General features: G+C 50.5%; 3 protein-coding genes across 11 annotated transcripts in view; 2 read left to right on the top strand and 1 right to left on the bottom strand.

Annotated features, from left to right (window-relative positions):
- The window catches only part of LOC144275202 (acetylcholinesterase-like), a 28,217-nt gene extending 15,965 nt beyond the window's left edge, over positions 1 to 12,252 (top strand). For both annotated transcript variants that reach the window (XM_077834367.1, XM_077834365.1), the window contains one exon: positions 11,684 to 12,252. In XM_077834367.1, the coding sequence (XP_077690493.1) occupies positions 11,684 to 11,726 (43 nt within the window). In that variant the 3' untranslated portion in view covers positions 11,727 to 12,252. The remainder of the gene's footprint in view (positions 1 to 11,683) is intronic.
- On the bottom strand, positions 3,933 to 15,454 carry LOC144275210 (uncharacterized). Of its 8 annotated transcripts, none has more exons than XM_077834385.1 (5): positions 15,294 to 15,454; positions 14,669 to 14,776; positions 8,053 to 8,164; positions 7,701 to 7,765; positions 3,933 to 5,501 (listed from the first exon to the last, which is right to left on the bottom strand). In XM_077834385.1, the coding sequence occupies exons 4-5, from the start codon at positions 7,732 to 7,734 to the stop codon at positions 4,480 to 4,482; spliced, it is 1,056 nt and encodes a 351-aa protein (XP_077690511.1). In that variant the 5' UTR covers positions 7,735 to 7,765; positions 8,053 to 8,164; positions 14,669 to 14,776; positions 15,294 to 15,454; the 3' UTR covers positions 3,933 to 4,479. The 8 variants fall into 8 exon arrangements, with proteins under 8 accessions (XP_077690511.1, XP_077690505.1, XP_077690509.1 ...); XM_077834379.1 differs by having other exon boundaries at positions 3,933 to 5,504; XM_077834383.1 differs by lacking the exon at positions 14,669 to 14,776 and having other exon boundaries at positions 3,933 to 5,504; positions 8,053 to 8,119.
- Positions 15,455 to 17,699: 2,245 nt separating this feature from the next.
- On the top strand, positions 17,700 to 23,239 carry LOC144275204 (uncharacterized). The gene is made up of 3 exons (XM_077834369.1): positions 17,700 to 19,388; positions 20,338 to 20,416; positions 20,795 to 23,239. The coding sequence occupies exons 1-3, from the start codon at positions 19,323 to 19,325 to the stop codon at positions 22,354 to 22,356; spliced, it is 1,707 nt and encodes a 568-aa protein (XP_077690495.1). The 5' UTR covers positions 17,700 to 19,322; the 3' UTR covers positions 22,357 to 23,239.
- The last annotated feature ends 53 nt before the right edge of the window (positions 23,240 to 23,292 follow it).

Here is a 23,292-nt window from a genome sequence, read left to right on the forward strand (position 1 = left end):
TCAATAAATAAGATAGCTATTATCTTTACTTAGGTCAATATTTAGCAATACTCAGAGCTTCTGTTCAGCCACAGCTTCAAATGAAAGTTGCAGGTCTGGAAATCAGGATAAAGGTGTGTCAAGCTGGGGACTCAAGAAACTTGGCACCCAGAAATAACCACACCTTCTGCAGCCAGTGTGGTGTCAAAACTGCTAGAGGCATGGATTACTGCCATCTTGTGTGTAATTCCTTATCCTGGAGGACAGAGTTGGGGGAATTCACCTCACCACACCCTGCACGTGCAAAAACATCCAGTGGGTCCCCTAAAAATCAGCCCCCAGATTCAACTCGCCACCCCATCCCCTCCTCTCAGCTTTTTCCATCCTAGGAAAAACCCACCAGCAGCTCCCTGTTTGATAATCCCCTTCTTGATCCGTCTCCAATGCAGCTCTTTACCTTCCAGGGACTGGGATGATCTGGAGCAAAACGTGGCTGTTACGCTGCAGCTGGTCAGGGTGAGAAGGACAATTGGGAAGGTTTCAGAAGGGGCTTTAGTCCATTTCACACCGATTTCCCCCAGGCTCTTTCCGTGCAGACAGTCACTGACAATATACCAGGGCTACCCCCACAGAGACATTTTTATCCCCTCTCCCTTCGTGTCCCTGAGCCAAATGCCAGCAAGGACCAGAATCACAGGAGCTCCTTTGGGGATTCCCCCTGACACTGTCCCCAGGGCAGCACTTTCAGTACTGTTCTAGAGGTGGGACTAGAACCCAGGAGTCCCGGTTCCTAACCCCCCTCTATCCCATTCCCCTGCCAGAGAACCCAGGAGTCCTGGCTCCCAACCCCCTGCTGACACAGACCCACTCCCCTCCCAGAGCTGCAAACAGAACCCAAGAGTCCTGACTCCTATGATGTGTGGGGAAGGGAGCTCAGTAACTATGGCCCATTGTCTCTCTGGTTTCTCTCCAGAAGAGCTGAATGGTTTGGTTGAGAGGGGCACCTGACCCACCAGGAGCCAAGCTGTGAGAGCAGCAGAAAGCCAGAGCCCGCAGGGGGCAGAGGGCATGTTTAGGGGATCAGGGAAGGCAAAGGGAACTCTCCTGCCTGTACCCGCCAGGACTCAGAAACATGTGGGGGTGAGGAAGGCTATATTTGGGACGCTGGACCTGCCCCAGCAGTGGGGGAATTCACAGGGACACAGATTTTGGCACCAGAGGGCCCATTCCATTTCCAGTCCCCCCAGCCTGGGGCGGGAGCAGAGTCAGTGTCCCATAGAGGGAACCCTGGGCTGCATTAACAGGGGCAGAGACGGGGGATGTGGTCCCGTGGCAGTTGGGAGGAGGCAGCAGTGGGGAGGGACAGGTGACTGGCGGCTGGTGGTTGTGGGGAGCTGGGGTGTGGCACAGTCTATCATCCTGTCCCATAGCACAGAGCTTCTGACTTGCAGCAGGGTGGTGGGGCTTGAGGCTTCTGCCCCATGGCAGACACCTGCAAAGGCTCGGGGCCCCAGCAGGTGCACCCCATGGGGCTGCATGTCCCGCCAGAGGACAGAAACCCCAAGCTCCCCTCCCTGCCTGTCTGTTAGGCAGAGAAATGTGGGGAGGGGTATCCCCTGTTAGCCAGGATGGGCAGGGCTGGTGTCCCGAGCCTCTGTTTGCCAGAAGCTGGGAATGGGCGACGGGATGGATCATTGGAGGATTGCCTGGTCTGTTCATTCCCTGTGGGGTATCTGGCATTGGCCGCTGTTGGAAGACAGGATACTGGGCTAGATGGCCCTTTGGTCTGACCCAGTATGGCTGTTCTTATGGTGGGCTCCGGGAGCTGCACTTTAACTATGAAAGAGCCACATGTGGCTCACGAGCTGCAGTTTGGCCACCACTGTACTAGGAGCTAGTCTTCCCCTCTTCTCTATCAGCCTGTCCCATAGCTCAGTGGTTAGGCTGCTCTCATGACAGACTATGCTGTTTAGAGCCTTTCTCTCTCGGGGGTCTTGAACCAGGATCTCCAGTACCTCAGAAAGTGCTCTAGCCACTGGGTTAGAAGTTAGACATGTGGGCACTGCCGCCTTCTCCATGACTGTTTGTTTTGCATGGAGCAAGGCAGGCGCCTACCTCATTCTCACAAGAAACAGCGTAGGTGCCTAAGCCACTGTGTTACCCCTCGGCCTCAGCAAAAGTGAGTTTTGCTGTAGATTAGATGGTGTGTCAGATCCCTGCCACACCTCTCTGTTTTCCTCACCAGCAAACTGCTCAGCACTCTCCCAGCCCAACCCTCGCTAACAACTGGTGAACTCCAGCCCCTGAGTGCCTCCAAGATGGTTCTCTGCAATGCACAGCCCCTATCACTATACATTCACAGAAGATATTAACAGGTTTCAGAGATATTAAGTTCACTTCTCTGTTAAAGAGTCAGTATGTTACAGCTTGTTAACTGAACTGGGGTAAATACACCCCTTCCCTTGAAACACAGCCCTGAGTTGCTTTGTAGTGAAAGTAAAACAAGTGTATTAATCAAAAGTCATAGTTTAAGTGATACCTGGTAGAAGGAATAAAGATAGAAAGGGTTACAAACAAAAAAAGTAAAAATATGCTTCCTAATGGCTAGGAGCTAACTTAACAAGCTCCAATCTTTGTACAAGGTAGTTTCCTCACTAGTCTTCCATTCCCAGCAATGGCTGGCTAGGAGCCCCACTGTCGGAGTTCAAGGTGCTGGTTTTTCTTGTCTTCTCAGCTGTAGGGTAATTTAGGGGTTTGCTCCCTGTCTCTTTATAATCCAGTAAACTTTAGAAATGTCTTCTTCTGACATGTCTCCCCACCTACAGGCCCTTTTCCCTGCTGGGGGTGGATGATATCCCGTGCTGTCTGCCTCCATGCTCCCTACGCTGGCAATTTAGATGGTGCAAATGATCTTTTCCTGCAAGCTCCGATACAAATGAATAGCCCACTGAATTTGGCCACATCTGGTTTCTAGTGTTGTCCTCTTTTCTTTGTCTGGAGAAAACCTTTTGTTTATCAACTCTCCCTGACACGCCTGGTTTAAACACCTTTTAGGTACAGGCTTTAAGGAATTGAGTATCCATAATTCCACCTACAGCACTGTCACACACAATTCATAATGATATCAGTGACTGGCATGCTACTCGCTTTTGAATGATAACTCGCAACACAGACGCTGACTTTTTTCCCCCCAGCGGGTGCTCCACCCCCACGCTGCCCTGAGGTCCTGCCCTCACTCTGCTTCTTCCCCTCCCCGATCCGCCTCCTTCCCTGAGGCCCATCCCCCACATGCCCTCTGCTCACTTCTCTCCGCCTCCTACCCCAAGTGCCTTCCACTAGCCGCTCACTGCTCGCTGGCCGCTCGGGGCCCGCTGAACAACTGATCAGTGGCCAGCCTGGGCTGGAAACACGGTGGCTGGTGGGTGCTGAGCACCCCCTATTTTTTTTCCGTGGGTGCTTGAGCCCCAGAGCACCCACGGAGTTGGTGTCTATGGCTCATAAGGCATATTTTGCACAGATATTAGTGCAGTAGTGTGCAGGGTGTGAATACCGTGGTGCCTAGGATCACAACAACCCAGGAAAAGACAAGTGATGGGCCATTAAAGTTGATGGGGAAAACACTGAAAACCTGAAACTGAAAAGAAAACCCCAGTCGTGGAAAACTAATAGTAATAATGATAATGAAACTTTCCCTCCCCTAGTGCTTCTTTCCTCCTCTGCCCCTAAATACACAGTAATTCCACTTCTGAGGAAGGTGGGCAATTGTTATTATCTCCACTGTAGAGACGGGAGGAAGGGGAGGGAAGTGACTGCACAGGAGACATTAGCAGAGTTGGTTACCCAGTCCTGGAGACCTGACTGCCACCTTCACCCCAGTCTAACCTCTAGACATCAGCCCCCTCTCCAGGATTCCTGCATCCCAATTCCCACTGCTCTTGCTATTACACCACATTGCCCTCACGAGAACAGTGCAATCCCCAAGGACCCCACCTCTCTGGGGAATCTCCACCATGAATTCCTCAGTCCCCAGCCAGCTCCCTGCATCTGCAGAGCTGGCCAATACACTGAGCATCGCTCTGACATCCTGTCACTTCAGATCGGCAGCTCTTCCTGCTGTATAACTACAGCCATGCAGGGCCCCTTGCTGCTTCCCTGAATATCATTCCCCTGTCCATACCTCAAGGTGCCCTAGAAGCCGCAGAGATGACTCAGACACAAATGACAATGGGGCATTTTTACTTCTTCCCTACACTGGAAAGAGTGTGTGGAACCCACAGAAACATCTCCCCACTGATCCCACCACTTGCTCCCCTCGGACCCTGAAATGACTCATCTCCCCAGTGCCCAGCATTTCCTTCTTCTCCGGGCTCCACCAACCACCCCCCAAACCATCCACCAGCCTGCTGTCCCTACCCAGATCATCCTCAAAGGAAGCACATTTACAGTTTGCTTCAGGAGGGCACAGACCCATTGCCCCGCAGGGAAAGCTCCTGACACCTTCTATCCTGTGTGCAGTTTCTGGTGGGACATCAGAGAGACCTTTGCCTTGAAGCTTTTCCCACAGTCTAGGCATTTATAGGGTGTCTCTCCCATGTGGGTTCTCTGATGTCTAATTAGGGCTGAGCTCTGCGTGAAGCTTTTCCCGCAGTCGGGGCATTTATAGGGTCTCTCTCCAGAGTGGATTCTCTGATGTGTAATAAGGGCTGAGACCTGACTGAAACTTTCTTCACAGATGGGACAATCATAGGGTTTCTCTCCTGTATGGATCCTTTGATGTGTAGTAAGGGCTGATCTCACACTGAAACTTTCTCCGCACATGGGGCACTTATAGGGTCTCTCTCCCGTGTGGATTCTCTGATGCACAGTAAGGTGTGAGCTCTGGCTAAAGGTTTCTCCACAGTCCAAGCACTTATAGGGTCTCTCTCCTGTGTGAATTCTCTGATGTTTAACAAGTTCTGAGCTCTGATTGAAGTTTTTCCCGCACTCAGGGCACTTATAGGGTTTCTCTCCCGTGTGGGTTCTCTGATGTTTAATAAGTTCTGAGCTCTGATTGAAGCTTTTCCCACAGACGGGACATCGGTAGGGCCTCTCTCCAGTGTGAATTCTTTGATGTCGAAGAAGGTCTGAACTCTGCTTGAAGCTTTTCCTGCAGTCAGGGCAGCTATAAGGTCTCTCTCCTGTGTGAACTCTCTGATGTACAATCAGGTTTGATCTCTGGTTGAAGCTTTTCCCACACTCAGCACATTTATGCCGTTTCTCTTTAGTGCTGATTCTCAGCTGCATTGTGGTCCTATTGAGGTCCTCCAAACCTCCCTCCCGGTGACTGGATTTTCCCTGTCTGTCCTCTGGGGGGTTTCCCAGCTGCCCCTCTGGCCTGCACTGAGTCTCACAGGATTCTCTCGGCTCAGAACTTTGAAAAATATCCTCTTCAGGTCTTCCCAGCAATATCCCATGTGGTTCCACTTGCTCAAGACTTTTCTGCTGAGGAATCTCTTCCTCGTTCTCACTCACCATCCCATCACCTGCTGGGACAGAGAGAGAATCCAGACAGGAGTCATTCCCTGTGCCAGGGGGAAAGGGTACCTGAGAAAGGGGATGAGAATGGGGCAAACAAACCAAATTTCCTTCTTCTCCGGGCTCCACTCTTCTGGAGAAATCAAAAACTCAGGAGTGGAATCTGAACCCCCAAGACCTTTCCACAAACAGAGAGAGAGGAGAGGACCAATTCTGCCTCTTCATCCCATCTGAACATTCAGAGAGACATGAGCTGCTGCCAGATGTTGGTCAGGGTGGATGGAAAGCCATGAGTCACATCTGCCAGGAAGATATGAAAGCTCATGGGCATAATCTTGACTAGGTTGAGATGAGGCAGAAATGGGGGAGTTTATAGGCCTGTGTGAGAATTCCAGATGTTTATGACAAGGCTGGATGATTTCTGTGTCCATTCAAACAATTCCTCACCTGAACTGGCACCTCTCAGGATCTCTCTTTCCTTGAAGCCTTAGTGACCTAATACTCATGGCTCTTCCCCACTTTCCAGCCAGGAGATCATGTTGGCTGTGGGAACTGGAAACCCAGCTCAGGGGAAAGAAAACAGCTGAGGCTGAGACTAGGATTTTACAGTTATTCTCAGGCACAGCTGTTTCCAGATGTGTCAGGTAGTGCCTTTGTATAAACCAAATGGCTTGGAAAATGGTCCTGGAGCTCCTTTGCGGGAGGTCAGGTGTTTATAGTGGCATGTGATTCCTGTGGAAGGAGATCCCGGGATCTCCATAAACTGGGAGGTCTTTTGACTCTGGCTCAGGAGTTGGACAATCTCTTATTACTTTCTAACATTGCTGAGACCAAAGCCTCTCCAGGCATGGACCCCGTTCTCTGTAGGGAGGGACATGTGAAATCTCTGTGTATCACTGTGTGCCCATGTTTAATAACACAGAGAGGAACATGCAACTCTTCCTCTCCATTGGAAGTTCTGGGGATGGACTAGCACAGGTGCGGGCAAACTTTTTGGCCTGAGGACCACATCGGGTGTCTGAAATTGTATGGAGCGCCAGTTAGGGGAGGTTGTGCCTCTCCAAACAGCCAGGCGTGGCCTGGCCCTGCCCCCTATTCAACCCCCTCTGCTTCTTGCCCCCTGGCGGCCCCCCCGGGACTCCTGCCCCATCCAACCCCCCCTGTTCCCTGACCATCCCCAGAACCCTTGCCCCTGACTGCCCCCCGCCCCCTATCCAACCCCCCCTGCTTCTCACCCCCGATGCCCCCCCGGGACTCCTGCCCCATCCAACCCCCCCATTCACTGTCCCCTGATGGCCCCCCTGGGATCCCTGCCCCATCCACCCCTCCCTGTCCCCTGACCGACCCTGGACCCCCCACCCATGACTGCCCCCTGCTGCCCCATCCAACCCTTCCTCTCATTCCTGACTGCCCCCCCAGAACCCTTGTTCCATCCAACCACCCCTTCTCCCTGACCGCCCCCGGAACCCCTGCCCCTGACTGCCCCCCACCACCCCATCCAACCGCCCCTCCTTCCTGACTGCCTCCCCGGGACCCCTGCCCCCATTCAACACCCCTGTTCCCCACCCTCTGACCGCCCCAACCCATATCCACACCCCCGCCTCCTGAGCACCACCCCGAACTCCCCTGCCCTCTATCCAACTCCCTCCCGCTGCTCCCTGACCATTCTGGATGGAGCACGGGTGGCTGGCGGTGCTACAGCCGTGCCACCCAGTGCACCAGGACAGGCAGCCGTGCCGCCTGGCTGAAGCCAGCCAGGCCACCGCACAACACAAAGCACTGGGTCAGGCCGCGGCTCTGCACCTGCACTGCCCAGCAAGAGCTCACAGCCCCGCCACCCAGAGCATTGCACCGGTGGCACAGTGAGCTGAGGCTGCGGGGGAGGGGAAACAGCATGGAGGGGCCAGGGGCGAGCATCCCGGGCCAGGAGCTCATGGGCCAGGCAGGAGGGTCCCGTGGGCTGGATGTAGCCTGCGGGCCATAGTTTGCCCTCCTCTGGACTAGCATCTCCACTGCGTCTCTGAATCTCCTCTCCCTTGGAAGAGGGTGTGGAGTGGTCATGTGGATTCTGGTGGTGATGGGGGTGATCCCCCAAAATATAACGGAGCAGGGAAGAACCCTGAGCAGAAGCCAACCCGGGTACCTCAGAGACATAACCCCCCCCCCCCACCCCAGCTTCTAATTCCTAAGGGTACAGGAATCCTTACCCAGCGAGGTCACATTCTCACAGTTCTCCTGCATGATGAGTCTTCTTCTTGAAGGTCACTGGCCCCTGAAATAGCAAGAGATCCTCATTCAGTACCTGCTGCCCCAGCCACAACCCCACCAGCTCACTCCAGGAGAGGGCTGGAAAATCCCCCTTCCCACAGAGAACAGGGAACTTTCCTGGGGAGAGGGGGAAAATTTCCAGATGCTTTAATTGAAAACAAACTGGTTGTGAGGTGAAAACCTGATGCCCAAGAGCCACCGACTCTACTGAATGCGTCATGAATCTCATGATATTTAGTCTGGAGTTTTAGAAGTTTCCAATGATCTCACAATTCCTGACACAGAACTCACTTGTTTTCCCTTGTTCATCATGGCTGCCATCTCCCATGACCTTCAGAAGTGCTGAAGTCAAGCCGCCCTTATTCAAGAGAGACAAGGGTGATATCTTTTATCGGTTCAACTTCTGTTGGAGAGAGAGACAAGCTTTCAAGCTTACACAGAGCTCTTTTCCTTCTGGGAAAGGTACTAAAGTCAGGGTGTCATAGCTAAATGCAAAGTGGAACAGATTGCTTACAAAGCCCCAGTCAAGGTGAAGTGGCCTGTTAACACCACTGTAGTCATAGAACAAAAAGGGGGTTAGAGAGTTACAGATTGTTCTAATAAAACCATAAGCCATAAAACCAGTATCTCTATTCAGTCCATGATTTTTAGAGTCTAGCAGAGTTATGAATTTAAGTCCCCAGGCTCGTCTTTTGAAGGTGTTGAGCAGGTTTCTTTTGAGGATGAGGACTGAGAGGTCACATACAGAGTGATCATTTTGTGAAAAGTGTTCACCCACGGGCGATAGGGCATTTTTGTCTTTTTGCATTTTTCTGTGTCAGTTCATTTGAGAGCATAGTGATTGTCTGGTTTCACCCACGTAGTTGTTACTGGGGCATTTAGTGCACTGGATGAGGTACACCCCATGTCGTGATGGGCATATGTGGGACCCATGGATCTTGAAAGGTGTGTTGTGGGGGGTGTTGATCATTGTAGCAGTGGAGATATGTCTGCAGGTTTTCCATCTGTTGTTCTGGCAGGGTCTGGTGCTTTGAGTTGGTGCGTTCTGGTCTGTGGAGAGCTTGCTTCTGATGATGAGCCTGGAGAGGTTGAGGAGTTATTTGAAAGCCAGAAGAGGGGGTTCAGGAAAGATTTATTTCAGGATGTGGTCCCCATCAAGTATGTGCTGTAGTTGTTTAATGATATCCGTATGGGTTTCAGTGTGGGGAGGCAGGTGACAACTACGGGTGTGCGGTCGGAGGGGTTTTTTTCTGTATTGAAGCAGGTTCTCTTTGGGTATTTGGGTGGCCTGTTCCCTTATGTGATCTACTTCTTACATAAGAATGGCCATACTGGGTCAGCCCAAAGGTCCATCTAGCCCAGTATCCTGTCTTCCGACAGTGGCCAATGCCAGGTGCCCAGAAGGAACGAACAGAACAGGTGATCATCCAGTGATCCATCCCCTGTCACCCATTCCCAGCTTCTGGCAAACAGAGGCTAGGGACACCATCCCTTCCCTTCCAGACTAATAGGCATTGATGGACCCATCTTCTTTGTTGGAGTGTCCTTGTTTGATAAAGGTGGTTTTAAGTGTGTTAAGGTATGTATCCTGGACTTTTTCCTCAGAGCATAATCTGTGTCATTTGAGTGCCTGGCTGTAGATAACTGATTTCTTGGTATGTTTTGGGCAATTATTGGATCTTTGAAGGTAAGTGTGGTGATCTGTGGGTTTCTTGTACATTGTTGTCCGTAGAGTTCCATTATTGCACCTGATTGCTGTCCAGAAAGTTGATGCTAGTGTGGAAATATTCCAGAGAGAGTTTAATGGATGGGTGACGGTTGTTGAAGTTGTGGTGGAAATCTGTGAGGGAGTTGAGGTGATCTGTCCGTAGGATGAAAATATCATTGATATATCTCAGGTACATCATTGGTTTCATGATTCATTTGTCTAGAAATTTTTCTTTGAAGAGGCTGGCATTTTGAGGAGCCATCCTAGTAATACCTATGGCTGTTCACATGCTTTGGACAAAGTGTTTGTTGTTGAATGTAAATTTGTTATATGTAAGGATGAAATGGACAAGTTTGGCGATATGCTTGGGTGGACATCTAAGCATTGTCCATTACCCTGTCCATATTTGAGGCAGGCAGCGATGCTGTCATTGTGAGGGATGTTGGTGTACGTGGCGGTGACATCTCTCATGGCAAGGATGGTGTTTGGAGGGATGTTATTAAAGTTGCAATGTTTCTGCAGGAAGTTGGTCCAGGAAGCCAGCCCTTTGTGAGTGGTCTGAAGATGGTTTCTATGAGTCCCGATATTCATTCAGTCAGAATACCGTGGACATTTAGGATGGGTCTGCCTGGGTTCCCTTGTTTGTGTGTTTTCTGAAGCACACAGAAGGTCCATGGGATGGGTTCATGGTGGATGAGGTTGTAGAGTTTCTCTTGGAGTTGTTTGGTGAAGGATTTGATGATATCCTTAAATTTTGGTGTGAATTGTGGTGTGTGTGGGGGGGTCTTTTCTGAGTTCTTTATAATAGGGGGTATCAGAGAGTTGTCAATTTGGCTCATTAACGTAGTACAGTTGAGGACTATGATTGTTCATTCAATAATTATTAATTATTATTCCAGATGGCCACCATTTCCCTACAGATCTGGCATGTGGAAGTAAGGCAGCTCCTAGTAATGGTCACCAGCTCCCATTGTTTTCAGTATGGGTGAAGCCATGCTCTCCTCAGGGAATATGGCTGGGGCCCTATGGTTAGGCTGGATATATAAGAACATAAGAATGGTTTATACTGGGTCAGACCAAAGGTCCATGTAACCCAATATCCTGTCTTCCGACAGTGGCCAGTGCCAGGTGACCCAGAGGGAATGAACAGAACAGGTGATCATCAAGTGATCCATCCCCTGTTGCCCATTCCCAGCTTCTGGCAAACAGGCTATGGACACCATCCCTGCCCATCCTGGCTAACAGCCATTGATGGACCTATCCTCCATGAATTTATCCAGTTCTTGTTTGAACCCTGCTATAGTCTTGGCCTTCACAACATCCTCTGGCAAGGAGACACCATGCGTAGAAAAGGAGACATGGGAAGCTAGAGCCAGACTGAGGAGGGTGCAGGGAATTAGTCGGGGGTGGAGAGGGCGAGAGGTGGATTGTGGGGCAGCACGCAGGGTTGTCTGTGTCCAGGGGGCAGACTGAGGGGGAAGGAGGTGTGGTGAGATCCTGGGAGGGGAGCAAGAGGCAGACGGAAGAGGGTAATGAGTGAGGCACAGCAGGAAGAATGAGAGATGATGCAAGGCACATGGGGGCAAGAGGGAAACAGAGGCCCATAGGAGTATGTGGGGTGGGGTGGGGTGGGGCAGAGGGAGGCTGAGAGCAGTGCAGAGGGATTTGTTAGGGTCAGACTGAGCCTGAGAATGATTTAGGGCAGGGTAGATAACCTATGACACACGTGCCAAAGGCTAGCTGATTTTCAGAGGCACTCACACTGCCCAGGTCCTGGCCACCGGTCCCGGGGGCTCTGCTGCTGGCCTGGGGTACTGGCCACCGGCCCCCTGCCAGCTGGGGTTCCGTCCGCCAGCCCCATTCAGCCCGCTGCTGGCCCTGGGTCCCAGCCACCAGTCCCGGGGGCTCCGCTGCTGGCCTGGGGTCCGGGCCGCTGGTCCCAGGGCTCTGCAGCCACCCCCAGCTGTGGTCCACTGGGCCCAGCCTGGGGCAGTGAGGGGTGCAGGCAGGGGCAAGAGGGGGAGCAGCTCAGCATCCCCCCCTTAAAAATTATTCCAGAGCCACTGTGCTGGAGTATTTTTAAGTCCTGATTTGCTGCTTACATCACTATCACACCACGTGGAACAGCACACTGTGTTTGACGTTGAGATTAGAATGTACATGCAGGAACCTGAAAAGTTTGACGAAAGCGACTTGGATTTGTCTGTATTTCAGTGGATGGGTGTTGAAGATTTCGAAATGCAGCTCATTCAGTTAAAAACCTCAGAATTGTGGGCATCAAAGTTTGAGGCTCTGCGGAGTGCACTTGAAGCTACCGAGAGAGATCATGGGGCCTCTATTGTGACCTGCTGGACGTCCCTGCCAGTGAAATTTAACTGTTTGAAGAAAATTGCATTTGCAATGCTTTCAGCATTTGGATCCACATACCTGCGTGAACAGGTATTTTCACACATGAAATCTGTCCTCTGTCCCTCTCGGAGCTGGTTAACAATTGATCACTCAGAAGCCTGTGTGCAGCTTAAAGTATCCAAATATGTGCCAGACATTGGAAAACTCAGCAAAGAAAAGCAAGAGCAAGGATCTCACTAAACTGATAAGATCTACATTTTAATTTAATTTTAAATGAAGCTTCTTAAACATTTTAAAAACCTTATTTATTTTACATAAAATGGTTAAGTGATATATTATAGACTTATAGAAAGAGACCTTCTAAAAATGTTAAAATGTATTACTGGCACGCGAAATTTTAAATTAGAGCGAATAAATGAAGACTCAGCCCACCACTTTTGAAAGGTTGCTGACCTCTGGTTTAGGGGAATGTCATGGATTAGGGAGTGCAGGGTGGGAGGCTGTGGGGGTTTGCAGATAGGGAGCTCAGGAGCATGTGGGGTGGCCAATGTGAGACGTACAGGGAAAGTGTAAAGGGAACGGCAGGTACATAGAGGGGCAGGTGTGGAGAGGAGACTGTGAGGATCAGGGGAGAAGAGACTGGTGACAGAGCAGTGATGCGGGAGGGTGTGGAGTTGGACACAGAGTGGCAGCTCCCCCATCCCAGGAATAGGGGAAGGTCAGTGGGTGGAATCTCCCTGTGAGAAGGGAGGCTGTAATTTTGCATGCACACTGTGGCAGGTGGAGTTTTGCTCTTGTGATGCAATATGCAACACACACACACAAACACACACTCTCTCTCTCTCTCTCTCACTAAGGGGGCAGGTGGCTTCCCCCCAAAAGCTTAAACATCAGAAGATAAATAAAATCACCCCTCCCCACAAAGTGTATTTTTAAAACTTGTGATATTCAAGCCCAGTTCCTGACTTTCCAGAGTGACTTGTGGCTGCTAAATGCACTGGCTGTGCACCTCTGATGTCTACATGGTCAGGCAATTGTTACATCTCACAGGGGAATTTCCACCCTCTCCTGCTGGGGTTGTCCCTACAACTTATGCCCCACATTAAAGCAGGCTCAGAAGGGATTTCACTTGCTGGGCTCCTACCCCTTTCTGCATTCCCCACCCACACCCAGACCCAGACCAAACCTTCCAGCAGTTCTGTCCCTTCCCTGTCCCCTGGGAGGATTGGGTGAGCTGGAGCCAAATATAGATGTTACTCTGCAGCTTGCCAGGGTGAGAACAGCAGCAGGGTGAGAACAGCAGCTGGAGAGATAGCTCAGTGGTTTGAGCATTGGCCTGCTAAACCCAGGGTTGTAAATTCAATCCTTGAGGGGGCCATTTGGGATCTGAGCAAAAATTGGATATTGGTCCTGCTTTGAGTAGGGGGTTGGACTAGATGACCTCCTGAGGTCCCTTCCAGCCCTGATATTCTCTATGACAGTGGGGAAGATGCTTAATCATGTTTTTACCTTGTTGATACAGTATTGCCCTTTCCATGTGCACCCACAACTCTTTTGCATGCATCCCTCTCGCCCTCCATCGGAGTGTGCAAATGGCATCCGTGTGCACACGCCCAGCATATGAAAACATTCCAGGTGAGGGCTACATATTGGATGCCAATTCAGAGACCATAATTAAATATTTTGTCCCTGTTATTTCAGAGTTTTGGCGAGTGTCAGTTTTCTATGGAAAAAAAATCAATGAAATAATAACCATGCCCCAGCCCTACCATTCTCTATCACTTTGCATCTGGGGCTCTCAAAGTTCTTTACCCCCTCAGCCTCAGTCCCTGTGCAGTAGGTCAGGCTCAGTCAAAGACCAGAGCCACAGAGAACCTGCCCTAGGGGAGAGAGAGCAGGAACTAATCACCCTGCCTGATGTAACTTTTCAACTAGATTTCCCAGCACTTTAGAGGAACCCATCCTCTACGGCCTGCCCCAGCCCTTCCCCCGGGTCTCTCCCCTCACCTGCAGGCTCCGGCTCAGGGGCTGGTGTCGCCCGGGGCTGCTTCCAGCCACCGCAGAAAGTCCCCCATCAGTTTCTCTGATCTCTCCCTGACACAGAGCAGCAGCTACTTGTTCCAGGTCTCCAAAGCACAATGGAGGCAGCAGCAGCTTCTTCTAGGAGCCTTGATTACTAATCAGTCAAAAGCAGGAGTCACACACTGCATGATGCTCGGTTACGCTATATAGATATACTATATATTTGTATTACAGAAAAGCCTCAGAACCCTCAACTCTCCCCCTTCCAGCATCTGTTACAAAGGCTCTTAGCTGCTCATCCTCTTAGCTACCAACCTGGGCTGCAGCCCAGTCAGTGGGACCAGTTGTAACTGAGTGTCTATCTACAGGGAAAGAGCCTGGGGGAAATCATAGACTATCAGGGTTGGAAGGGACCTCAGGAGGTCATCTAGTCCAGCCCCCTGCTCAAAGCAGAACCAATCCCCAATTTTTGCCCCAACCCCTAAATGGCCCCCTCAAGGATTGAACTCACAACTCTAGGTTAACAGGGCAAGGCTCAAACCACTGAGCTATTCCTCCCCCACAGCAAATCAGGTTGTGACATGGATGAAAGCCCCTGCTGAAGCTTCCCCAGTTGCCCCCTTGCCCTGCCAGGCTGCAGAATAACGGCCACGTTTTGCTCCAGATCCTCCCAAGGGATGGCAAACATTTGCTAGTGTGCTGTCCCCGAGCAGTCTGAGCAGGCTCAGTAACATCTGATGAAGCTGCTGCCCTCACCTGCCCTCCGAATCTGGGTGGGTCTGGTGGATTTTTTGCCCCCTCCTCCCCGAGCTATGTAGTTATACCTACATAGGTCTGTAGTGTAGACCTGGCCTCAGTCCTTTCAGACCTGATGGGTGTGGGGTGGAGCAAAGGGGCCCCTGTCCCTGCTGGAATGCTGGGGAGATTTACCCATCGCTGCAGAGATAATAGGAGTAGATTTTTAAATGAAGAATAACCCGCCCCACACACACTCCCCTGAGCCCCCCCACTCTTCTCCGCTCCCTGGGGTGCCCCTCACTGCACAACATGCCGCCTTGCCTGCTGTCTGTACGCCCCTTTCCCCGCATCTCCTTATCGCTCACCCCTCCCCTTCCGCCCAGACACAGGTAGGGACCCCCGCTGGGGCCTGATCCTGCTCCTGCTCCCCCCCCCCAAGGCCTTTCCCTCCATTTCCTCCACCTGAACCACGACCCCCTACCCCACCCCTAACCCCCTGGGGCAGGTCCCGGGGAGATCCCACCCACCCCTCTCGCAGGCGCCTTCACCACAAGGGGGCGCACTCTGAGCTAGGGGCTGAGATCTGAGGCCGCAGGGGAAATTTCTGCGCTAAAGCCAGCCGCTCCGGGGCTGGCAGACACGCAGGGAGCAGCGATGGGAGAGGAGCTGGGGGGACGGACGCGCAGCACTTTCCTCCCAGTTCTCCCTCAAATACCTGCAGTCTCCGGCTCCGCCTGGTGGGCTCCCGGGTCCCAGGAGAAGCAGCAGCAATAATTTGCAGCTCCCCGGCTGTGGGGAGCACAGAGAGCAGCCCTCCCCCCCACCAGTCGCAGCACCCGGAGCCCTCCCCTGGCTACAGTGTGGCCGGGCAGCAGTTCCAACATTGTCTCTGCATTTCCGGAGCTGCCGCCGCCAGGGGGCTCTGCTCGGGGAAAGGCGGCGGCTGATCGCTGAACGATCCCGCTCAGGATGTCAGGGGTTGAACTTCCTGGTGCATGCGCCGGTCAGACGGTGCCGCCTGCCTGGTGCATGCGCCGGGAGCCCGGGCGGAGCCGCTGCTGCTCCCCGGCGGGGTGAGCCCTTCCCTAGCGCCCCTCGGGGCCCAGCCGGGGGGACTTTCTGGGGCAGCCCCGGGCTCTGCCGACACCAGCCCCTGAGCCGGAGCCTGCAGGTGAGGGGAGAGACCCGGGGAAAGGGCCGGGGCCGGGGGGGAAAGTGACTCTGCACCAACGGCCCCTCCTCTCCCCATCTCTGCTCCCGGGGGGGCGGGGGTCTGCGAGTCCCAGAGCTGCTGCTGCTGCCCCCCCCCCCCCCGGCTCTGCCCCCCTGGGCGCCTGCAGGAGCCGAGCCAGCGCCGGGAGAGCGAACGGCCCGACCGGGCCAGGGACCGAGTCTCCCAGCCCGAGGGGAGGGGAGGGGGCAGGAGGGAGACAGGGGCAGAGACTGGCAGGGGCAGCAGGAGAAATCTGAGGAGGGAGGTTCCCGGCTCCCAGCCCTGCCCAGCCCCGTTCCCTGCAGCACCCCGGGCAGATTGACTTCCCTGGGACAAGGGGAGGCGCAGGGAGAGGAAAAGCCAGTTCCTGCCTCTGCCTGGTCCCCGCGCTGCTGGGGGGATGCGCTGCCCTGGGGACCCTGTCAGTGGGATCCCCCAGAGCGGCTCCTTTGGTTCTGCTCCTTTCCGTGGTTTGGTTCAGAGACTCTGTGCTGGGGGGGGGGGGGGGGGGGGAGAGAGAGAGATTAAAAACGTCTCATTGGGTTTGGTCCTGGTAGGAGGAGCCAGAATTATATTACAAACTGCAACTGGTCACAGTTTGCTACTTTGATGTTATTACTGCGCAGGCTTCGGCCATCTGAACATGTTCAGTAACATCTGCTGGAGTCACTTCCCTCCCTGGCCATCCGAATCTGCTCCCTGCTGTAAAGGAAGACATGGGGGCTCAAATCATGGTAGCCAACAGGCGCACCATGGGCCAAAACTGGACCGCCAGATGCTTTTGAATGGACCCCACAATTATTTTTTATTCATTATTGTCATTGTTGTTGTTTTAGTATTTTCTCTGGAGTCTGGACCTTGGCCATACCTTGACCAAGAAATTTGGACCTTGACAAAAAATATTTGATGATCCCTGCTGAAATGATTACAGTTTCTCTCCTGAAGCAGGCTCTGTTAGTAGTTGTGTTCCAGTGTGACAACACCTCCTATTTCTGGAATATTTGAGCTCACTATAATGCCAACCACAGAGAAAAACATTGTATGCAGAAGGGTAACCTGGACTATCGTGGATTGTGACAGTTTAGAATATTGTTCGTTCTACAGTTCTTTCCCCCTCCCCCTTTTTACTTGTACTAAATTGACCCTGGAGACAGGGGTTGGTCGTCTCTTCCTCTGGAGGGCCAAAACTCCATGAAGTTCTGTAGTGTTGGCTACCACACCAATATAATTGTTGTTTAAATTCTGTGGCTGATTGTTGATAATTGTATCCACCGATGTGGTTGCTTTTCTTGATGTACTTCATCTGGCCTCATATGTGCAAATAAGATGATCACTTATCTTGTACTAGGACTAGACAAATGAACTGACACCTTAATATGAGCAGTATGGAATCTTTTTTTTTTTTCCCCCCCATCCTTAGCTGGAAAAATAAAATGGTGTGTGTGTATCCACTATTAATAGGACCCTACCAAATTCACAGCCATGAAAAACATGTCACGGACCATGAAATCTGGTCTTTTGTATACTATTACCCTATACTATACAGATTTCACAGGGGAGACCAACGTTTCTCAAACTGGGGGTCCTGACTCAAAAGGGGGTTAAAGGGGTGGGGCGGTTGCAAGGTTATTGTAGGGGGTTGTGGTATTGCCACCCTTACTTCTGTGCTGCCTTGAGAGCTGGGTGGCTGGAAAGTGGTGGCTGCTGGCCAGGCACCCAGCTCTGAAAGCAGCAGCACAGAAGTAAAGGTGGCAATACTATACCATGCCATCCTTACTTCTATGCTGCTGCTGGCCATGGTGCTGCCTTCAGAGCTGGGCTCCTGGCCAGCAGATACCACTGGCCAGCCGCCCAACGTTGAAGGCAGTGGTGCTGCCAACAGCAGCACAGAAGTAAGGATGACAATATCACAACCCCCCTACAATAACCTTGCAATGTCCCCACTACCCTCTTTTGGGTCAGGACTCCTACAGTTACAACATCGTGAAATTTTAGATTTAAATAGCTGAAATCATGAAATTTATTATTTTTAAAATCCTATGACCGTGACATTGACCAAAATGGACCATGAATTTGGTAGGGCTCTAACTATTAACCATAGGAATATAAATGTTGTAATAATTATCTTGCTCATAGTTAAATACTTACCTTCATATTTTTGGAAAATTGTAACTAAGGTACTTACCTGGCCCACATCACCACAGTATTTGAGGATCTTGGCAGTTTTAATGTATCCACCAACTGCCCCTGTGTGATAGGGAAATGCTATTGTCCTTATCTGGGGAGCTGCAGCAGAGAGAGACTGTGACTTTCTCAGAGTCACACGGGGAAGTCTGCGGCAGAGCAAGGTCTCCTGCACCCCAGGTTAGCAACCTAACCACTGGATCATGGTATGACAGTCAGGGTCCAGACACACAAATGGGAGAACAGAAGGTTTAAACCCACATAAGTAAGCAGTTAAACCACTGTGTCATTGCACGATAAAAACATATTCAGCGAGGTCTTTTCTGAAAGCTTGTAATGTTCTGAACCCTGCTGGCTGTTATGAGATATACCAGGGGTTCTCATACTGGGGGTTGGGACCCCTCAGGGGGTCACGAGCTGTCAGCCTCCACCCCAAACCCCACTTTGCATCCAGCATTTATAATGGTATTATAAATTTAAAACATTTTTTAATATATTTAGGGGGGGTCACACTCAAGAGGCTTGCTATGTGAAAGGGGTCACCAGTACAAAAGTTTGAGAACTACTGAGATATACATACAGACTGTCCTTATGAATGTATGTATTTGTGTATATAGAAGCCTTTGCTCCTAATCTTTGATGCAGCTTCAGCTCCACCTCACAGCAAAGCGGTGGGCACTCAAGCAGGGAGGGGCGTCTCCCAAACCAGTTTTTGGCACGAAACTTGAAGTGGCTACCCACTGTCCAGCCTGGGAAGGGACAGTGGTTGGCCATTAGAGCTAGTGGAGAGAGATTGAGGCAACCTGAGATTGGGAAGAGCAACACAGCTCTGGAACACTGGGAAAACTCCTTCCTGTCCTGTTCTGTTTAACCATGAGTCGCCAGGGCCTGGGGGGGAGTAGGGGAGAAAGGCTATTAAAATCAGGCTTGGGACTGAGGGTTTTTTGTCCAGAACTTGAGGGACAGTCTCAAGGCGGGAGGCTGTCTGTGAATGCTGACTTTCTCCTATAGCTAGTGGACATGCTCTTTCAAGGCAATAGGTAACTCCTGTTAGAAAAGGGATTTGATTTAATGTGAAAATGTAAAGCCTGAACTCGCATCTTTTTGTCTGTTTTCTGCGTAACTTGTAGATGTTTGCTTTCCCCTCTTCTTTCATCTTTGAAACTGGGCTTTTCTGTTCCATAAATTTTTCACTTATTTTTATCCCAAACAGGTGTCTGGTGTGTAAATTGTGTGGAGTGTGTGTGCCAAAGCATGCTGGTATCTGTGGAGCCAGTTTCACACCGCCAGAGGTTATGAGCCAGAGGGGAAAAGTCCGAGTGTCTGGTAATTAAGAACACAGCAAGGATGTATTTGGGGGGACTCCAGACTGGAAGGGCTGTTCGTGTCACCCTACAAAGAGTAACTGGGCTGGTGAGAGCTAGGATGGAAAGGAATTTCTTCTATGTGCTGCGCTCACTTTTATTTAAATAAGTAACAGAATAAAATTTCATTTAAATGTATCTTTATCTAGGGTGGAATTGCTTAGTATATGCTTCTCGGATGATCATATCAAAAATGCCCAATTGATTTCAGAGCCTAAGTCTCATTAATTTTCAGTCAAGCCCTTTTCTGGCATCTCGGGTTGGGCCTTCTCCATCAGAGGTACCCAAAATGACTAATCACTTTTAAATACCACGACCAGTATCTCTAGTTCTGTCTCCCTGTCTGTGTGTTGTCAGCTTATGATATTTGTCTCATGATATTTAGTGGGGGGGGAGTTAATAAAGCCTCAGTTCAAGGAGTCCTGCAATTACAAGAGTCAGCTTTCATTTAAAAAAATAAACAAAATAAAATTCTAGCCACGATGGTAGCAGAAAAAGTGATCCCAAAAGACTGCCAAACTTGGAAGAAAAGAACCCAAAATATATTATTATTGGTTTGTTATCTTTATTTAAATCACTTTTTTCCTCAGGAAATCTTATGATTTTTGAGATTTGACTCCTGATATTTGGAAACTTGGGGATGGAAATATTGCTTTTCAGGTCAATGACGGAGCTGGGTGTAGATCAGAGGTCTCATGAGGATCTGCCTAGTACCATATCCACTAGGCCTCATTGCCTCACAGCTGGCAGCATGCAGTGAGCCCTGCTAAACCAACAGCACAATGTGGCATCGGTGTAGGTGTGTGACCGGAGGGAGAATTAAAGCTTCATTTCCTTCGTAGAAAAACCACGAGTCTGATTTTAACTCTTCACTTTTCAAGATGACTCAACTGCTAAAAAATCAGTAAAAATCACACATGGATACACATGAGTGAATAAACTCACCCCGTATGCAGGGAGCCCACACTCCGTCTAATCCAGGGCTATTTCTACTATAGATCTCTTTGATGGAGCCAGGGGAGGAGCTGAGCCCCTTGGATGAAGAGGAAGGGGAGATCCTGAGAGGAACCTGTGCAGGTGAGGAATATGTTAAACCAACTTGGAAACCATGAGTGAGTGAAGAAAACAGCTGAGATTCTCAAAAAGGTCCCCTAGTTCTGCACCTTCTCACCCATGTCAGGGTTTTCCCAGCAGGGGTTGCATCCTCCTGGCAGATGTCAGCTTCCCTCACACCCTGACTGACACATGAATACACCTCTCTCCCCCTCGTCCCCTTTCTTTCTCAGTGTTCAGCTGCCATGCGGAAGCAGAACTGGTCCCTCTGCTTTGGGGGATTTGGCCCCTTATTTCAGATCATATCATTGTTATTTATTTCTGCCATCTCCCCTTTCTGAGGATTCTTTACTTCCCAGCACAAGCAATGACTCAGGTCTCAATTTTCCCTCTTTCTTCCAGCAGAGGATGGGATGGTGAAGATAAAGGAGGAGAATTGCCTGCGGGAAGTGGAAGCAGATGGGAGGCTATTGGGAAGATCTGAAGGGAGCATTTCCCCGAGTCCCGAGATGGTGGCAACCTACGAGAGTCAATGCAGTTCAAAAGATCTGGGGAAAATTCCCATAGAGGAGTCATATGGTAAAGCTAGTGCCACAGGCAGAGCTCTCAGGAAATCTAAAAGTATAAAAGCCCATCAGAGAATCCACATGGGAGAGAAACCCTATAACTGCCTTGAGTGTGGGAAAATCTTCAATCGGAGGTCATTTCTTCTTACGCATCAGAGAATTCACACTGGAGAGAAGCCCTATAAATGCCCCGAATGTGGGAAAAGCTTCACTGTGAGATCAACTCTTATTAAACATAAAAGAATCCACACAGGAGAGAAACCCTATAAGTGCCCTGACTGCGGGAAAAGCTTCCGTCTGAGCTCGACCCTTTGTACCCATCGGAAAATCCATACAGGAGAGAAACCCTATGAGTGCCTCAAATGTGGGAAAAGATTCCGAGTGAGCTCCTACCTTCTTGCACACGAGGCCACCCACATGGTGGACAACCCTTACAAATGCTCCGACTGTGGGAAAAATTTTAGTGTGAATAGAGACCTCCTTGTGCATCAGAGAATCCACACGGGAGAGAGACCCTTTAAGTGCCTTGAGTGTGGGAAAAGCTTCAATCGGAGATCAATCCTGATTGTACATCAGAGAGTCCACACTGGAGAGAAGCCCTATAAATGCCCCAACTGCGGGAAAAGCTTCAGTGTGAGCTCAGACCTCACAGCACATCAGAGAATCCACACAGGAGAAAAACCCTATAAATGCTTTGATTGCGGGAATAGCTTTCGTCTGAGCTCCCACCTTACCAGACATCAGAGGAGCCACACTGGAGAGAGACCCTATAAATGCCTGGTCTGTGGGGAAAGCTTCAGTGACTGCTCAGGCCTTATTAAACATAAGAGAATGCACACTGGAGAGAAACGAAGGCCAGCGCCTGTTACACATCAGGGAACCCACACAGCAGCAACACCTTATAAATGCCCCGACTGTGGAAAAAACTTTAGTATGAATTCAGCCCTTGTTAAACACCAGAGAATCCACACAGGAGAGAAACCTTATAACTGCCCTGAGTGTGGGAAAAGCTTCAGTCATTGCTCAGCCCTTATGAAACATCAGAGGATCCATACAGGAGAGAAACCCTTTAAATGCCTGGACTGTGGGAAAAGGTACAATGACAGCTCAACCCTCCGGAGACACCGGCGAATCCACTCAGAAGAGAGGCCCTATAAATGCCCCGACTGTGGGGAACGATTCAGTGTGACCTCAGGCCTTATTAGACACCAGAAAATTCACACTGAGGAGAGACCTTTTAAATGTAGTGAGTGCGGGAAAAGCTTCCAGTCGAACTCACTTCTTAAAACGCATCAGAGGATCCATACAGGAGAGAAACCCTATAAATGCCCCGAGTGTGGGAAAAGCTTCCGTCAGAGCTCCCACCTTATAAGGCATCAGAAAATCCACACGGGATAGATGGTCACAGTGGTTTTTTCCATAGTTCTGCTCCACTCACTCATCTGGCGATTGTGAGACCTATAGGTGGATGAGGATGGGGGCTGGGGCATTGAGAGACTTGGGACCCATGAGGCAGTATGGTGGATGCTGGAGCACAGGAGGTGAATGGAGTATTTTGAAATTGGGTCGTTGCTGGATGGGCCCAGCCAATGGGAGAGGGAACTTGGGTGGTGGTGGGTGGGTTACTTGGAGACTGGGATGGGAGGTGGGGGAATAACTGTCCTAGAGTCTAAAAGTTTTCCTTCTCCAACAGCGATTGAAAAGCAACATGCCCCCACGCTGCCGTCCAACTCACGCTCTGACACAAAACCTCTGCAGTGACCGCACGCTGTCAAAGCAGATTAATTCCCAAATGCAGGGGCTGTGGGAGATAGGATGTGCTGAACTGTTGATACTGCGGGGTACATAAGATTGGCCATACTGGGTCCAAAGGTCCATCTAGCCCAGTATCCTGTCTTCTGACAGTAGCCAATGAGAGAAGCCGTATTAGTACTAGTTCACCAGTTGGGTTTTGTGTTACAGCATGAGTGGGATGAAGTTGGATGCATGTTACTTTTGGGTTCCTGTTAGAGATGGAACTGAAGGCCTCATGAAACATGGACGCATATGATCCAAGATTCTGTGATCAGTGTAACACGTCTTTTCCCTTCTTCTCGTGTTCTAAGGTTTTGGGTGGCCAGGTGAGTCCTGCTGGAACCTTCACTCTCATTAAATGTCATTTTTGTTTCTGTAAATTTTATTCAGTGACTTTCATGCAAATGTTTTTTCCCCAACAAGTTATTTTTTGTCCTTGTTCCCCAAACCCTCCTGTTTTGAATAAAGATAGCGCGGAGTGATTCTATGATTCTATGAGAGTGGGTTATGTTAAAAAAATTATATATATAATATTTTATT

The sequence above is a fragment of the Eretmochelys imbricata genome, chromosome 14 (genome assembly GCF_965152235.1).
Source record: "Eretmochelys imbricata isolate rEreImb1 chromosome 14, rEreImb1.hap1, whole genome shotgun sequence".
NCBI lineage: Eukaryota > Metazoa > Chordata > Testudines > Cheloniidae > Eretmochelys > Eretmochelys imbricata.

Bases quoted from the DNA above. Each gene is read 5' to 3' on its own strand.
- LOC144275210 (XM_077834384.1), bottom strand. From the start codon at position 7,734: ATGCAGGAGAACTGTGAGAATGTGACCTCGCTGG. The intron at 5,505-7,700 runs GTAAGGATTCCT...TCTCTGTCCCAG, and splicing joins TGAGAATGTGACCTCGCTGG to CAGGTGATGGGATGGTGAGT.
- LOC144275204 (XM_077834369.1), top strand. From the start codon at position 19,323: ATGTATTTGGGGGGACTCCAGACTGGAAGGGCTGTTCGTGTCACCCTA. The intron at 19,389-20,337 runs GTGAGAGCTAGG...TTTCTACTATAG, and splicing joins TACAAAGAGTAACTGGGCTG to ATCTCTTTGATGGAGCCAGG. The intron at 20,417-20,794 runs GTGAGGAATATG...TCTTTCTTCCAG, and splicing joins CCTGAGAGGAACCTGTGCAG to CAGAGGATGGGATGGTGAAG.